At 45.6% G+C, this 17,860-nt stretch overlaps 2 protein-coding genes across 2 annotated transcripts in view; one reads left to right on the forward strand and one right to left on the reverse strand.

Moving 5' to 3' along the window:
- The window catches only part of LOC115130619 (dystrophin-related protein 2-like), a 118,755-nt gene extending 114,541 nt beyond the window's left edge, over window positions 1–4,214 (forward strand). Inside the window, exon 23 of the mRNA XM_065019665.1 lies at window positions 156–4,214. Within this exon, the coding sequence (XP_064875737.1) occupies window positions 156–175 (20 nt within the window). The 3' untranslated portion in view covers window positions 176–4,214. The remainder of the gene's footprint in view (window positions 1–155) is intronic.
- On the reverse strand, window positions 2,741–17,562 carry LOC115130620 (FK506-binding protein 5). Its single transcript, XM_029661937.2, has 8 exons — window positions 17,289–17,562; window positions 16,221–16,406; window positions 14,655–14,843; window positions 13,835–14,011; window positions 13,442–13,583; window positions 10,616–11,319; window positions 9,677–9,827; window positions 2,741–7,494 (listed from the first exon to the last, which is right to left on the reverse strand). Exons 1-8 carry the CDS (start codon window positions 17,382–17,384, stop codon window positions 6,503–6,505), a joined length of 2,637 nt encoding a protein of 878 aa, XP_029517797.2. The 5' UTR covers window positions 17,385–17,562; the 3' UTR covers window positions 2,741–6,502.
- Between the last annotated feature and the right edge of the window lie 298 nt (window positions 17,563–17,860).

The raw sequence follows: 17,860 nt of genomic DNA on the forward strand, positions 1-17,860 counted from the left end.
CTATTGGGCCTCAAGGCTACCAGAGTAAAGGTCAATCCAGTGTTTCTACAGCCAAACCCTCATCTGTTAGTACAGATTTGGCTATTCTGCATGTGTTCTAAAACACATCATCTTCACTCTTAATGGACACTTTCTATTCCTCTCTCCTCTTCCAGGAGCAACGTCACTCATCTAACCCAGGGCGGGGCCTGGAGTGCAGAGTGATGCCTGATTGGATGCCTGATGGCCCGTGCCCCATATAGCTGCCGTCAGAGAGCTGACCCCTCTCCCTCACCCCTGTGGGAGCCAAAGGCTAACGGCTAATGCCAACGTCCAGGACCAGCCACGCACTATGCTAACAAGCTAAGGCTAATGGATAATGTTAGCGGTGCAGCCAGACACTGTGTTAACCAGCTAAGGAAGCTAACGGCTAATATTAGCAGCCCAGCCAGGCAGAAACTGTGTTAGCTATGGCTAACGCTAGCAGCCCAGCCAAGACACTGTGCTAACCAGCGTCTGTGTAGTTGCCCGAAGGTGTGAAGCCTTATATCTGTACAGCACAAGGACATTCCACGAAAATGACTTTGACACAATGCAAAAACGGTTGGGGATTTTCCCCATGTTTTGTTCTGTCCGAGTGCCAGTAACTGTGTGCTCCTCTCAGTATGTACGTGTTTTTCCTTATTCCCCCCAATGCGTTTCAAACGTCTCTTTTTTTTTATGGGGCGTTCATGTGCATCACTGTTGATTTGGGCCAGGCTGGCTGCATTTCACGCGGCTGTGACTGGGTGGCTGCGGCAGCCGTACCCCGAGCAGAACAGAGCAGATTGCCGGGTAGCCAGCGGGACCCACAACGAGCTTATTGACACTGTGGGACTGACACATCATCAGTAAAACCCAATGATTTATTTAAGACAGCCAAAGTGCCCCCCAGGCCAGGCAGCCCTGCTTCTGTGCACTGTGAGTTTCACTGCTTCCATCACACAGACACACGTACGCGTTGTTTCATATGAACGCTCATTCTGTACGAACACACATTCATATCAACATTCATATCACACAGGAATACAAAAAACAGATACACACACACACAGCCACACACACGCTTACACCCACATCCACGAGCAGTGGAGCGAGATCGGCTGTGAATATGCCTCGTAGTGGTCAGAAAGAGGGTCTCGAGTCGAGGCTAATTTGTTTCATGCCTAAGTGTGTTTATCTGAGAAAGCGTCTAGCGTTAAATGCCGGGCCCTCCACTGTGGACTCTGGCTCCTCTCTCCCACTGTGCACAGATGGGGAGGCAGGGTGCCCAAGCCCCCCCCACCCATCATCTCCAAGGACACTAGGAAGGATTGACCACATTAACCCAGTGGCCCAATTCCAAATCAACTCTTAGCCCTTTCTACATGGCACATCATCTGAAATGATCAGATAAGCAATATGCTAATAACTTCACTTTTCCCTCTGCTGGGTGGAAGGCTCACCGTATTTCTTCTATAAACATTTCAGGGGTACACAAATGTCTAGGATAGTAGGAGCTAGAGTCTGATACGGGGTTAGGCTACCATCACACCAGGATCATGTGACAATCCAGGCAGAGGACAGTCTATTTGCCTTAAACCCAAACAGAGCCCGTCACGGTCTAATACATGTGTTTTCATGCTGCTACCTGAAACATTATTGAATGGAGTTGGCCCTGGCTCCCGCTTTCCCTCTCTTCTTTTCACTTTTTATGCTTGTGGCCAGATGTTAAAGTACTGGCTCAGTGTGTTCACTCAGCGTTTTCACAATCAGAGGACAAGATTGGATCAGTGGGGTGTTGTGGGTGGATGTGGATTTCATACAAGGTGAGATTCGGTTTAGGGGTCTGGGGCATTTTGCATTGTATTTGTGGATTTAGAGAGGCTTTAAGAGTATGGAAAGGGAAGACAGTGGGAATTCACAGCGCTAGAGCGGCCTAGCACCTGAGAGACTAGTTAGAAAAGGATGGGGTCAAATAGGGTTTTTTGGAGGCGTGGAGGGAGGACGGAAGGGAGGCTCGGAGGGGGTGGAGATCTGAGAGACAAGAGGAAGAAATGGTCCGTTTATCACTCCTGGGCTGAGCTGAAAGGAGCGATCCACTATGATGTGCTTGCCACAGCAAATCTCCAGAAAGAGACAGACAAGAGGTGAGTTATTTCCTGGGAAAGAGGAAAGATGCTCTGGGTTTATTATGTAGCATACCACTTCCATAACCACCAAGTTATTACACCCACATTCGCAGGGAGACATGATGTGAATGGTTTCGAATCATCCAGAGAACGTCCTGACCTTATTGGCCAAGAACAAGATGTGTTTGAATCCCATCTCGGTATTCGTTAGGCTTTATCCCCTCCAGGCGCCAACGTTCACATTTGACATCGTTGAGCGCCGCTGTGCCTGTCTTGTTTGTTTTGATGCCGTTGCTAGGGAACTGTCCCCCAAGGACACGGCGCTGCAGGTCGTGAGTCGGCAAGGTGGGGCGCCGTCCATAATGGAAATGCTAATAACCATATGGGGAAGAGAGAGTGCCTCGTTTCCATACCTCCCCTGTCCTCCCCCACCTTAATGAGGCCTGCCACTGTTTAGTGTTTAGCTGGCATACAGTAGATAGTCGTTATCATCTGTTCTACCTTTTTCAAGCGCTGACATGCACCGGCATCCTTTCTTACTTAACATGTCAGGATCCAGGAACAAAGAAGTGCTCGAGTGGGAGAAAAAAAACATCCAACACGAAGAAATGTTAACTCTTTGGAAACTCTTTAATGTTATACATCTCATTACACCTTGATGAGCCACCCTGAACATAGAGTACTTGAGGCTATGACTATATGCAGGAGCGGCCACATCGCATCTCTCTCGGTGTGAAACAATGCATCTATTGAACTATAGCTGGGGGAAGAGGTTAGGCCTAGAAACCAAAAGGAACTACCCATAGGTCCTGTAGACCTATAGAAATGTTTTGTGTATTTTGGACGATAGTGAGGTATGAGAGGCAAGGTGGAATGAATGTTTACACCACTGTGGCATGCAGTTCGTCAGACAGAACTACAGTTGAAGTCGCCAGTTTACCTACACTTAGGTTGGAGTCATTAGAACTCGTTTTTCAACCGCTCCACCAATGTCTTGTTAACAAACTATAGTTTTGGCAAGTCGGTTAGGACATCTACTTTGTGCATGACACAATTAATTCTTCCCAAAAAATTTTACAGACAGATTATTTCACTTATAATTCACTGTATCACAATTCCAGTCAGTCAGAAGTTTACATAGACTAAGTTGACTGTGCCTTTAACCAGCTTGGAAAATTCCAGAAAATAATGTCATGGCCTAAGAAGTTTCTAATAGGCTAATTGACATCATTTGAGTCAATTGGCGGTGTACCTGTGGATGTATTTCAAGGCCGACCTTCAAACTCAGTGCCTCTTGGCTTGACATCGTGGGAAAATCAAAAGAACTCAGTCTGGTGCGAAAAGTGCAAATCAATCCCAGAACAACAGCAAAGTACCTTGTGAACATGCTGGAGGAAACAGGTACAAAAGTATCTATATCCACAGTCAAACACCAAGAACACCATCCCAACTGTGAAACACGGGGTGGCAGCATCATGTTGTGGGGGTGCTTTGCTGCAGGAAGGACTGGTGCACTTTACAAAATAGATAGCATTCATGAGGTAGGAAAATGATGTGGATATATTGAAGCAACATCTCAAGACATCAGTCAAGAAGTTAAAGCTTGGTCGCAAATGGGTCTTCCAAATGGACAATGACCCCAAGCATACTTCCAAAGTTGTGGCAAAATGGCTTAAGGACAACAAAGTCAAGGTATTGGAGTGGCCATCACAAAGCCCTAAACTCAATCCTATAGACAATTTGTGGGCAGAACTGAAAAGGAATGGGCCAAAATTCACCCAACTTATTGTGCGAAGCTACCTGAAACATTTGACCCAAGTTAAACAATTTAAAGGCAATGCTAACAAATACTAATTGAGTGTATGTAAACTTCTGACCCACTGAGAATGTGATGAAAGAAATAAAAGCTGAAATAAATCACTCACTCTACTATTATTCTGACATTTCACATTCTTAAAATAAAGTGGTGATCCTAACTGACCTAAAACAGGGAATTTGTAGTAGGATTAAATGTCAGGAATTGTGAAAAACTGAGTTTAAATCCATATTTAAATCCATAAGGTGTATTTAAACTCCCGACTTCAACAGTGGCAGGAAAAAGTATGTGAACCCTTTGGAATTACCTGGATTTTCTCATAAATTGGATCTGATCTTCATCTAAGTCGCAACAATAGACAAACGTTTTATTTTACTAGTCAGTTAAGAACAAATTCTTATTTTACAATGACGCCCTAGGTACAGTGGGTTAACTACCTTGTTCAGTGGCAGAACGACAGATTTTTACCTTGTCAGCTCAGGGATTCGATCTAGCAACCTTTCGGTTACTGGCCCAACGCTCTAACGACTAGGCTACCTGCCGCCCCAGGTAATCTAGTTCTTCTTAACCTCATTGAGATTGAAGAATCCTAGAGTGTCAGCTAAAGACTTACAGAAATCTCTGGAACAATCTCTTTGTTGACGAGTCAACAATACGTAGAACACTAAACAAGAAAGGTGCTCATGGGAGGACACCACGGAAGAAGCCACTGCTGTTAAACAAAAACATTGCTGCACGTCTGAAGTTTGCAAAAGTGCACCTGGATGTTCCACAGCACTACTGGCTAAATATTCTGTGGACAGATGAAACTACAGTTGAGTTGTTAGGAATGGACACACAAACACTATATGTGGAGAAAAAAAGGCACAGCACACCAACATCAAAACCTCATCCCCACTGAAGAGTATGTTGGAGGGAGCATCATGGTGTGGGGCTGCTTTGCTGCCTCGGGACCCTGACAGCTTACTATCAGACAGAAAAATGAATTCCAACGTTTATCAAGACAATTTGCAGGGGAATGTTAGGCTTTCTGTCCGCCGATTTAAGCTCAATAGAAGTTGGGTGATGCAACGGGACAACGACCCAAAACACAGAAGTAAACCAACAGAAAAGCTTCAACAGAAGAAAATACGCCTTCTGGAGTGGCCCAGTCAGAGTCCTGACCTCAACCCGATTGAGACGCTGTGGCATGACCTCAAGAGAGCAGTTCACACCAAACATCACAAGAATATTGCTGAACCTTTGCAGTTTTGTAAAGAGGAATGGTCCAAAATTCCTCCTGACTGTTGTGCAGGTCTAATCCGCAACTATAGAAAACGTTTGGTTGAGGTTATCGCTGCCAAAGGAGGGTCAACCAGTTATTAAAGCGAAGGATTCACATACGTTTCCCACCCTGCACTGTGAATGTTTACACGGTGTGTTCAGTGTTCAGTTGTCTATTGTTGTGACCTAGATGAAGATCAGATCAAATTTTGTGACCAATTTATGCAGAAATCCAGGTATTTACAAAAGGGTTCACATACTTTTTCTTGCCACTGTATATTCATATGGTCTGTTTGTAATGCAGCAGAGCTGTAGCTCTTCACTGTGCCCCTCTTACTCAAACTCCCAGAAGCCACTACTGTCTTTGTAGTGGCCCCCTGAAGACTAACCCACCAAAAGCGTTTTCTTCTCTGAGGGAGTGTTAACAATGAATTATACTGCCCACACCACGTCTCTCTGTAGTCATGTGATTATCCATCTGAGGCATCTAATGTTCTAAAATCAAATAGAACCAGTAACTCCCCGTAGCGCGACCGCACGCTGGGGAACTAGTCCCACCATCTTCAGTTGGATTGAAGAGAAAGCGCTCTTCTCTGGAGACAGAGCGAGGCAGAGAGAGTTTAGAGAACATGGCCCACGGGTGGTGCCCCCTGCTATATATGGTGGGGTCAACCCGTTAACGAGCACGCTCATTTATCCCAACATGCAAGCTGCGAGACCTTCCATGTTTGAGTTCTGTGCACTCTGGCATCGTTTACGAGACACAGCGAGGGTTGTTTGGCGCTCTGTAACACGGCAGGGCCATGAATCACCTGAACTCTTACGGGAATCAGAGCTATGACAACATACACTAGCCTATGCTACGACACAGGCAGATGCCACGCTGCCGAAAAAAAACACACAAAAAAACAATCATCATCTCTATTTTAATTTTGATCTGAAGTCAATTTTTTTAAACTAACATTACCACGCCTCATTACGTGATGATTTGTTTGACTAATGTGTCAATGCCATTTATTTCATTGTTTATGTACTGTACTAACATTCCTCCCTATTGCTGTCCTCCCGGTTGGTTTTTAATCTGTATAAAACGTTTGTGAAAGAAATGCCTTTTTAATAACGAGTGGGTTACTGGCTGCTTTCTACTCTTTGTGTACAAAAGGATAAATAAAATTTGTATTTGCTACACAGAACGTCTGCTTGTGTTGGGTGTATGCCTCAAGCGATGATCCTGAATTGAATTATGAGAATCATCACATGATACTTAATGATCATATCAATGCCAGAGCATCCTTCATTTCTTTTTCTTGTGTTTACGCTTGGACTTGAAAGACGGGTTTCCAGTCGAGACCCCAGATTTGGTGTGGCTCGCCCCCTCCGATGAACACAGCTGTTCGTCAGAACTCTTTCCCTCTGATTTACTCCCTTCATTCATTTTGCTTTCCCCTGCCTCTCCTTTGTTAGGTCTGTTGATCTGCGTGTCTAACCCGACTCTCTCCTCAGCTACCTCTGAAAGTACCTCTGTGGCCTGTGGGTTAGGGAGGGCAGCGGTGGCTAATGGACTCCTATTGGTCGATTCGGATTGAATGGCTTTGCTTCTTGTACTCTCATTGGTGCCTTTGTTCCCTGTGCTTCCCTTGGTTACTTCCTGGGCGGCAGTTAAGTGACATTTTCCCTTTTTCGCAGCCTTATCCTTCCCTGATCTCTCTGTGGCTACATTATCTCTGCCTTCATTGGTCTGTGCCATATCGGTCTCTTTATCTCCTGCTCTGTTAACTAACCCCGCCTGTCCATCTCTCTCTACCTCTATACTCACTCTTCTTTTCCCACTATCCTTCTCCACTCCCCCACTGCCTCCCTCTTTCTCAGCAATGGCTGCTTTCTCCGCACTCTTCGCACTCCCCTCCTCTCCTTTTCCCTCTGGTTTCTTCCCCTCTCTCACTCCATCACTACCTCCCTCTTTTACAGTCTTCCCTGGTTCCCCTTCTTTCTGAACGCTCCCCTCTACTTTTTTCTCCTCTTGAAACTTCACTGTCTTCTTTACTTTCCTGGCTTTGGTCTTGGTGCCCTCTGGGCCCCATTTTTCCTCTGTAGCTTCCCAGTAGTTCTTCTTGTCGATGATGTGCTTGTTCCGGAGGTTCTCGCCCAGCCTCTTCATCTCCTGATTGACGATGGGCTTGAACCTGGGCTCCAGACGCTCCACCTTCTGGAAGTCATTCCTGGCCTCCTCCTCGTTGCACAGAGCCGAGTGGGCTCTGGCCCGCTGGTACACTGCCTTGAAGTTATCTACAGAGAGATAAAGGGAGGGAGGGAGGGAGGTAGAGGAGGGGGAGAAACAGGGTACGGTAGAAGAATATATTTGTAGAGGGAAAGAGATGGAAGAGAGACACGGAAAGAAGTAAGGAGGGACATTGAGAGAGGAGAAGAAGCAGGGAGAACAAAAGAGAGAAATTAATTAGAGAGAGGGAGATTAGAAGAGACAAGGAGAGGGAGACAGAGACAGTAAAATATGTGCAGTCAGACAGTGAGTGAGAGGAGATAGACCAAAAAAGTGGGTAAGAGAGAAATGGAGAGAACATGAAAAATACAAAGGGAGTGAGAGAAAAGAGAGAGTTAAGGAGAAGGCTATGATCAGTAGCATATCACATCTAACTCTGCGATAAATAATTCAGGTAAAAAGAAAACAACGAATTTCACTCCTGTTGTGTTAAGAGCACAGTACCAACGAAGAACCACAATAATGGAGAATGATGCAAGTGGGTTTTGAAGCTTCCAGAAAAAAGGGAGAGCGAAAGATTGAAAAATCAAGTCGGAGAGCAACACAAGGGCGAGGTCCGCATCAAGACAACATTTGTACTACAGATGTCGAGCATTCAAAACAGAGCCCAGCTAGCACATAACGTTCTGAGAACCATATGTTTCTTAGAGCTCTCCAACTGAGAGTGTGGTTTCTTTGCATACAACCTTCCCACAACTTTCTGGGATTGGTGCAGGATGGTTATTTTCTTGGTATTTCATTATTTTAACAGCTTTTTACCTAAAAGTTCAAACATGGTTACATTTCATTTCAATTTTGTTAATGTTCTAGAAACATTCTCCAACTGGTTTGATATTGGGAATGTTCGCAAATAGTTCCGAGATCATTAAGAAACAACATTCTTCTGTGGGAATTTCAGTACTTCAGCATAATGTTTCCTCAGGGTTCTATATAAAGGTAATGTTCTCAAATTGTTCCAGAATGTTAAAAACAACATTTTTCATTTTTCATTTCAGCGTAACGTTTCTTATAGGTTTCCTCGTGCTTCTATTTAAAGTCATGTTTTCATTGTTCAGGGAACGTTAAAACGTTCCATAAAAACCAAAAGAAAATAGTTGTAAGGTTCAGAGAACGTTGTAAGAATGTTATTTAAAAACATACACATTCCGTTCTCAGCTTCAACAAAACTCTCCATCCTCTATCTTGTTAAGTATGTTCAGGTGTGCCCACTAGTTGGCCACACCTGATCTCAATGAGTGCTTGATTCCTTTGAAATGGGGTCTATTTGATTAGATGAAAATGAACAGCTTTGTATGCATAGTAAAACATGGCATTTTAACTCCATCCTGATGGCGCAGGGGACTAATTCCATGGACAGAGAGCAGAAGATTATAGGTTTGAATCTCACTGATGCCATAATAAGAAATACATTTGTTTACATGATTAATGACTACAGAAATGAATTTCCATGTGTCCTATCTGTGCTTGGAATTCATAAAAGTTAACCCAAAATAAGATAGCAGTGTTATTAAAAGTCTTATTCAAAAACCTCCAAATAACCAATCATTTCTGTTATCAGAGCGTTAATAAAACCTCCCTGGAATACTTTCAAGGAACCAGAGCACATTATCAGAACCTCCCTGCAACCTAAAAATAAACATTCCCAGAACAGGTGAAATATTCACTTCTGATCTCAGAACGTTTAAAAAACGTTCCGTTTTACGGGTCAGGAAACGTTTGGCTTCGTTCCCACAACTTCCGAGGAATCAAATTTGCTAGCTGGGGTAAGTGTATATTTTTGATTCAAAAGATTCTTTCTCACTGATATGTTTCGAAAACCGTTTCGCATGCAATGATTATTGACGTCTCTAAACTTTTTCAAACAGAGTCTTGATTGTAGTTTACATGGTCCCACCTGTAAGTGGTGCTCTGAGAACCATTGGGATAAGGCAGAATGCCTTGGGTTCTTCGAGAGCAATGGCAGCTGCTTCTCAACCATGAGAATAAGATGTAGGGAAGAGATAGAGAGTGGGGTAAAAATGTATAAATGGGGTGAGGGGGAAGTGAGTGAGCGGAAAAAAGAGGAGGAGACAGGTCCAGGGAGAAGAGAGAGGAAGACCGAGAGAGAGGTGGGGAGAGGTAAGAAACAAAGAGACAAAGGAAGAGAAAGGCAGACAGAGAAAAAGGAAGGTAGTGTGTGCGAGAAAGTACCTCTGTGTTTCTTGAGCAGCTTGGTGTTGAGCGCCACCACTTCCTGGTAGTCCCTGAGCTCCAGCAGACACTGGCTGAGGTTGAGAGTGATCGGCACACGCACCTTCTCCAGAGAGTCCCAGTCCTCCCTCCTGTCTTTATAGCACACCTCCTTCATAGGGAGATGGAGAGAGAAAGGGGGGTGGGGATAGCCAGAGGGAGTGGAGAAAGGGACAGGAAGGGAGAGATCGGGGAAGGGAGAAGGAGAGGGGGAGAAAGAGAGCAGTAGATGGAGGGGAGAGAGAGGAATAGGAAGAGACGAAGAGAGATACGTGGAGGAAAGTGGGATAGAGGGGAATGACAAAGAGTAAGAGATGCTTGGGTGAGCGCTGTCACTCTGAAGATCTCCAAGGGTCTCGCTCTGTTATTTTTAGCTCTCCTCTTCATGTTCCTGTTCTATTCTGCCAGTGTACCTTCAATCCTATAGCCTTGCTCTCTCTCTTCAGTGGAGTGGCAACGATGCAAAATGAATAGAGCCTGTGAGATGCCAAGAACCAATGGCTCTTATGTAACAGGTATCATAGAGGAGTCTTCTTGAGGCGCTTGCACACTGCTCAAACAATGACCAACAAACTCCAGCATTCCAAAGTTGGCAGTTGTATGTTCAAAAGATTATCCAACAAATGTCCTATTGCCTTCATGTATTGTCATTCTTAGCTATTTCATAACAACGTTTTACTTTCAGCCTGTCATTCCAATAAATCATTATCTTATCTCTGTATTATCAGTGTCTCTGACGTTCAACAGCTGTGACCTCTACATGAATTAGTTGTTTCACACTGACTGAAGACATAACACCGAATGAACACACCCATGAATGAATGAACATTCCACTATTGGAGTGAACACACTATTGAAAGAAAACACCATTGAATGAACTGACAATTAATGGACACTAACCTTGTTTTGAATGAAGTCCACGTACTCCAGAGCCTCCTTGAACTTTGTTGTGGCCTCGCTGTGTTTCTGTTCTGTAAGCAGGAAGTTACCCTCCTTTTCCAGGAACATGATGTGTCGTAACTTCTGCTGCCAGTCCATCCCCTCTATCACAGACAGAGCACTCTGATTGGTCTCTGGCTGGGTTTCCGGGGTGCTCTCTGTCCTCTTATTGGCTGTTTCATCCTTCATTGTAGCCTGATTGGCAGTTCTATCCTTCACTTTAGCCTTATCCTTCACTGTAGCAGTAATGGTTGTTCCATCCTTCTCTATAGCCTTTTTCCACACTGTCTCATTCTGCTTGTCATCCTTGACATCTTTCACTTCCTCTTTGGAAGAGGCTGAGTTATCTTTGCTTTTCTCCTTCTCTTTCACCTTGGTCACTGTGCTCTCACCATCCTTCTCTTTCTTGCCCTCTTCATCTTCCTTCTCCTCATCTTCCTCTTTCTTCCCCTCTTTCTCCTCTTGCTCCAGGCAGTTCCAGTATTTCTCCTTCTCTTCCCAGTATTTCTCCTTCAGTCTGTCAGCGAGGAACCTCAGCTCTTTGTGCACCAGAGGGGCCAGAGTGATGTCCAGGTTGGCCACCATGTTGAAGTCTCTCTTGGCCTCCTTCTCGTTCCACACTGCAGCATGGGCCTTGGCCCTCTTGTAGTACGCCTTGACACAGTCTGTAGGAGAGAGGGAGGGAGGTGGAAAGGGTGGAGAAACAGAGACACAGCGAGAGCGAGAGAGCGATATTCATCAATATTCACTACCATCTTTGAAAGTAAGGCTTCATTAGACTGGATGCACTAGTGTAGTGACACTAACCAACACACAGTAGCTAAGATTTCAATTTTTACTCATCTAGGCCTGTGCATGCTTGAAAATGACATCTCCAATCACTGTATTTTCTTATCAGCGGAGAACACGGAATAGAGAGAAAAGATACCCGCTTAGGGTGGGTGAGTGAGTGAGTGAGTGAGTGAGTGAGTGAGTGAGTGAGTCAGTGAGAGTGTAAGAGAAATAATAATATTTCAATAAAAAACGAGAGGCCCCCTGACTCAGGCCCCCTGTCTCAGAACACGCACACCACCTAATCCTGTTTCTCTGAGGAGCGGAGATGAGTGGGCTGCAGTGACTGGTTTAGATCTCCATTGATGGCTTTCCTCTCCTCCTCTCATTTCCTCTCCATTTCATCCCACTCCCCTCAATCTTTCATTCTGCCAACATTTAAATTGATTTCTTCATAGCCTCTGGGAATAACCGAGCCGGTGCGCCACGGAGAACCTTCACCGACTCAGAGTCCCTCACAGAAAGAAGATGTCTCCCAGATGGAAGGAAGGATGTAGGAGATGCTAATGAAAGGTTGAATGCCAGGTTGGAAGTGATAGAGACGACAAGATAACAATGACAAGAGTAAAGAGGCTCGGGAGAGAGTGAGAAGGGGAAAAGGAGGGGAGAAGAGAGTGTAGAATAGGAGAGGGTGGACGAGGGGTGCCGCTGTCTAAGGCACTGCTTCTCAGTGCAAGAGGCGTCACTGCAGTCCCTGGTTCGAATCCAGGCTGCATCACATCCGGCCGTAATTGGGAGCACCATAGGGCGGGCGCACAATTGGCTCCGCATCATCCGGGTTTGGCCGGGGTAGGCCGTCATTGTAAATAAGAATGTGTTCTTAACGGACTTGCCTAGTTAAATTAAGGTTAAATAAAATAAATAAAAATAGAGAAGAGAAGGACCGACAGGAGAGCAGAGGAAAGGACAGAGAGGAGAGCAGAGGAAAGGACAGAGAGGAGAGCAGAGGAAAGGACAGAGAGGAGAGCAGAGGAAAGGACAGAGAGGAGAGCAGAGGAAAGGACAGAGAGGAGAGCAGAGGAAAGGACAGAGAGGAGAGCAGAGGAAAGGACAGAGAGGAGAGCAGAGGAAAGGACAGACAGGAGAGCAGAGGAAAGGACAGAGAGGAGAGCAGAGGAAAGGACAGAAAGGAGAGCAGAGGAAAGGACAGAGAGGAGAGCAGAGGAAAGGACAGAGAGGAGAGCAGAGGAAATGACAGAGAGGAGAGCAGAGGAAAGGACAGAGAGGAGAGCAGAGGAAAGGACAGAGAGGAGAGCAGAGGAAAGGACAGAGAGGAGAGCAGAGGAAAGGACAGAGAGGAGAGCAGAGGAAAGGACAGAGAGGAGAGCAGAGGAAAGGACAGAGAGGAGAGCAGAGGAAAGGACAGAGAGGAGAGCAGAGGAACGGACAGAGAGGAGAGGAGATGCTTTCATCGAATGAGATGAGAGGAAGGCACTAGGCAGCCATCGCTATAAGTTGAAGCAGAGGAACAGAACAGAGAGTGAAGACATAAACAGCCTATGGACAGTGTCTCAGGGTTCAGTCATAGGGCACTGAGCTACGTACATGTCAGAATGGCGACTCCTTGAGGATTGTGGAGACACATAGAAGGCAGCACAGCGCTAATCCCTGAGTCAAGCAGAAACGTCTTTCAACTGCAGTGCACACCAAATCAGACTTCAAGACAGGAAGTGAAGGTGTCAGTAATGTTGCTGAAGAAACAGCTGGCTTGTACACGCAAAAAGGGCTATACAAATATAGGCAGTAAACGTAAAAAGGCAGACAAGTATTATTCTAAATTTTTCTGGGACAATCATCACTGTTGTCCATCATGCTCCAACTCCAACTAATGACTCCCATAAAAAAAAAGATTTGCTCAATAGGTCATTTTCGGATACAAAACCCGGGATTTGCATGACTGTTTGTTTGTATTTGTGCCTGCATGTGTGTGTGAATATCTTTATGTGTGTGTGTTACCTTTGTGTTTGTGTATCAGGTCACTGGTATGCTCCAGAACCTCATAGTACTCCTCCAGCTCCAACATGCACTGACAGTAGTTCAACACTAGGGGGGTGATGAGCCTGTCCACGGCTATGTAGTCCTCATCACCTGGCATCTCCTACAGGTGGGAAATTAGTGTCTGTGACCAGCTTCTTTATCATGTTGACATTATTCCTCCCTCCCTCCTCATGTTGTATGTCATGGATGTTCTCCCTCCTTCTCTCTTCTTTTCCTTCCCATCACCCCTCGCTCCCTACACTTTTCCAATCCCTCCCTCCATGCCCCTTTCTTTCACTCGTCATAACCTTCTCTCCTGTTATTTTCTCTCCCTCCCCCCTCCCTCCCTCCCCCCTCCCTCCCTCCTCTCACCTTGGACAGTACAATCCGGAGTAGCACCACAGCTTCCTGGTACTTCTTGGCAGCCTCTCTGAAGTGTCCCTGTCTGACCAGCGCATTGCCCTGCAGGTGGAGCGAGGGCACTTCCTTCATCTTCTCATCCTTGTCCATTATCCACGACTCCCGCTTGTACGAGAAGGGGTCTCCCACCTGGGGAGATCAGGGGCGACAGGCAGAACAAATGTAAAAAGTCATCCAGGGTCTGGTTCATTTAGACACACGGTAACAAAATCTTCTGCAACGGAAATTGACCTGTTAGTCCCTCCCTGTTTTCTTCTGTTTGGTGCCAACTGAACACAACCCACCTCCACTTGGCTGAGGATCGAATGTGTTGCCTTTGCTAGTCCCGCTAGTCCCCCCCGTTTTGTTTGTGAATCGAGTGGTTGATGTAGGATGAGCGGTTGTTCGTTGGAGACAGAGAAGGCTGTGTTTGGAGTCGGTTTGTAATGTAACGGGCGGAAATGATTGTCTGGAGGTTTGTTTGTGGGCGCCGAGGTGTGTTTGTTTGGACAGATGTGTGTGAGTGACAGAGGTGTGTTGCTGTTCACATTGGGAGATGTGTTCATAAACTGAGGGGTGTGTACTTCTAATGGACTAGGTGTATAACCACTGGTGCATGTGCATTCCCTCTGTGCCAACTTAACATGTGTGTTGTGTGTGTAGCGCCTTTTACCCTACTCCTCCTCCTCCTGCAACTCCTCCCCAGATCTTTAATGTAAATGTCACTGTCAACTTACCAGGTCAATGAAGGGTTAATAACTCAAATGATGACGATAGTGTAACAGATTGTTACCTGAATGAGCTCCATGATGAAGATCAGTGCCTGAGGTGTCCTCATCAGTTCATCCAGCTCAGGCCAGCCAGTAGTGTTGTAGTGGAACATGTTCCCCATGCCACACGTGTGCCTCTGGCCCTCTAGGGGGTCCTTGCCCTGGGCAATCAGCCTCATCCCCTTGGACACGATAGGGTACAAGCCTGTGTGCTGAGATGGGGAAAAAACACCACTATGACTCAAATAGAGTCAGAGGGACAAACCAACGTGGCCTCAGGGCATTTCAAATGATTCTGTATGCAAATCCGAGACACTCTAGTATGATATGTTATACTGTGTTCATACTGTATGGTATGTGTTAATTTGTGGATGTCCATCGTCCATCTTGTATGATATGTTAGGAATTGCAATTAGTACAATATGTTACGAATTGCAATTAGTACAATATGTTACGAATTTGCAAAACGGATGATATGTCACGAATTCCAATTTGCTCTAATTATTAGAATCGGGTATGCTAGATTAGGGTTGGAGCGAAACCTACAGGACGGCAGCTCTACGGGAACAGGGTTGAGGAGCCCTGCTCTAAGGGTTAGGTTAGGGGAAGAGTTAATTAAAAGGGTTAAGGTTAGGGGAAGGGTTAGTTAAAAGGGTTAAGGTTAGGGGAAAGGTTAGTTAAAAGGGTTAAGGTTAGGGGAAAGGTTAGTTAAAAGGGTTAGGTTAGGGGAAAGGTTAGTTAAAAGGGTTAGGTTAGGGGAAAGGTTAGTTAAAAGGGTTAAGGTTAGGGGAAGGGTTCGTTAAAAGGGTTAGGTTAGGGGAAAGGTTAGTTAAAAGGGTTAAGGTTAGGGGAAGGGTTAGCTAACATGCTAGGAAGTTTCAAAGTTGCTAAAACGCTGAAGTTGTCTGTGATGATTCAAATACACAACCTTCGGGTTGCTAAATGTTCGCGTTGTACTCCCACCCCTCCACCACGACCAACCACCCTTCTTCCGTTTTTGCTTTAGGTAACCATTTATCTTACGTAACCATACCAAACGTAACATACAGTATCATACTCATTTGAGTGTCCCGGATTTACGTTGTTTATGTTATGTCTAGTCTATGAGACAAGGCTGCACAAACACACACACACACAGAACAACTCCGTTGTGACACAAATTGAGTCCATTTGAGAAACCAACACTCACAATATCGATGTGACTAAAATAGACTCAGAGGTACTTTTTCACCTCACCGCTGCTGGTTGCTGAACTAGCGGCCCTAAACTAACGAATCACAAGCACCATTTGACTTGCAAATGTTTGCTACTCTTTGCTTTTCCCAGAAGGAGAAATAGAAAAATTGTTGCAGACAAAAATATTTCTGTTTTAGTTTTTAATTGTGTACGTAGGAGGCCACTAGAGGTAGGTTCATCTTTAGAAGTATGAGGAGAGCAAAGCTTCCTCCACCACCCCAGGGAACTCTAATTACCAGACAATTTGGGGTCCCTGGATCTCCTGACTCTCGCCTCTTTTTCGCATCGGGAGGTGAAGACGTCTGTATGTGTGTCTATTTGTGTGTGTGTGTTTAATTGGTCCCTGGACTCACAACAGCATCGCACCAGAACTCAGCCACCTCTCCGATCCTCATGGAGGTCAGCAGAGTCTCCCACACCTCCATCTTGAACATCTTCCCCACAAAGATCTCCATTGGCACTTTGGCTTTGGCTTTACGACTGTCGTCAATCACCGTGCGCTCAAAGTTGTCCAACAGCGTCTGGAAATGGAACACCAGCTTGGATGGAGATGAGGGAAGGGAGGGATATAGAAAGAGTGGGGATTAACTGTGGTCATATGTTCCAGAGCTTTCCATTGTCAACACACACACACACGTACGCACTTGCACCTACACATACATAGTGTAATTTGGAGTGTGTTTGTGTGTGTTGGGGGGTGTCTGGACTCTGGCTGACCCTCTGCTCCACTCTGTGTGTGTTTGGGATGCTATGGCCCTAACCTTCTTTTGCTCTCGTTAACTGGAGTTATTTGTTTGAGGCTTGCGACAGAATGGGAGCAACACAGAACACAGCTGTTGAATGGGCCAGATATTCATGTCATTTTCCAGGAAAATGTTAGTCATCGTTGGACTCCAGGCCTGGGGCCTTATGGCTGGACATGATCAGGTGGTGTGTGTGTGTGTGTGTGTGTGTGTGTGTGTGTGTGTGTGTGTGTGTGTGTGTGTGTGTGTGTGTAGTTAGGAGACGTCATCAGCACCACAAAGCCTATGCATGAACACACTGATCCGTGACTGTTCAATCCCCACAGATGGCAATACGCCGTGTAGCAATTGTGTTGACCCAATGTTAGAGGGGTGTTATACCCAGATACAGAATATTTTACTCCCTCGCCTGAATTATTCTAATCGAGGTGGGCAGAGAGATACTCTAAAAATGTACATCGCTCTGTAAAGTATTAATTGCTACACAACGCTAATTATACATTGCATAATTTCCTCCACACATTAAACCCTAGGCATATCTAGAGTTCAGCGGTTTCTGAAAAGGCAACCTGTTCCCTATATAGGAGACTACTTTTGAAGTCAAAAGACTTGCCCTATATAAGAAATAGGATGCAATCACAGACACACACGGTCAGGTTTGTGGGCGTTATGTCTTACCTTGGTCCCCGGTGGAAAGTGGGGCATTGGACCATTCCCGCCTGCCAGAATCTTCTTCTTGACTCCTGGGTAGTTCAGCAGGTACGTCTCCTCCATTTTAGCTCCCAAACGTCCTTTTCTCTAAACTGTGGCTAGGTAAAAAGGTGTGGTTTAAACCCTGGGGCTACACTGCAGGGGGACGAAGCAGCAGTGTGTGAATTTAGACTCTCTCCCCTGCTCTCCCTAATTAGTCTAGTGAGGAGGGAGTGTGTTGACGTCCTGAGGCAGCCCGGTGCAGTCCTCCTGCTCTCTGACAGATTGCTAGATTACCAGGGTTTGAAGAAGGCCACTTTAATCTGGGCATGCTAATCCCCCCCTCCCCAAATCCTCAGAATAATCCCCTGTAAGAAGTTGAAGAGGTGGGTGACCAGAGGAACATGTGAGGGCGAGGCAGAGAGAGATCACTGTGGAAGAAGATCTTTCTAGATGGTAGGAAGGTAAATCCTCGAGGACGTGGGAGACCATTGTCTACTCAACAGGGGTTGATGACTAACTACTCTGCCTCTGTAATTGCTATGGTCAGACTCAGTGGT

The sequence above is a fragment of the Oncorhynchus nerka genome, linkage group LG6, assembly GCF_034236695.1.
Source record: "Oncorhynchus nerka isolate Pitt River linkage group LG6, Oner_Uvic_2.0, whole genome shotgun sequence".
In the NCBI taxonomy this organism is placed as follows: domain Eukaryota; kingdom Metazoa; phylum Chordata; class Actinopteri; order Salmoniformes; family Salmonidae; genus Oncorhynchus; species Oncorhynchus nerka.

What these genes read in the sequence shown, in the direction of transcription:
- LOC115130620 (XM_029661937.2), bottom strand. Translation starts at nt 17,384, where the DNA reads ATGGAGGAGACGTACCTGCTGAACTACCCAGGAGTCAAGAAGAAGATT. An exon ending in CCTGATACACAAACACAAAG is followed by an intron (nt 11,320 to 13,441) that starts GTAACACACACA and finishes TCTCTCCTACAG; the next exon opens with ACTGTGTCAAGGCGTACTAC. An exon ending in GCTGCTCAAGAAACACAGAG is followed by an intron (nt 7,495 to 9,676) that starts GTACTTTCTCGC and finishes ATCTCTCTGTAG; the next exon opens with ATAACTTCAAGGCAGTGTAC.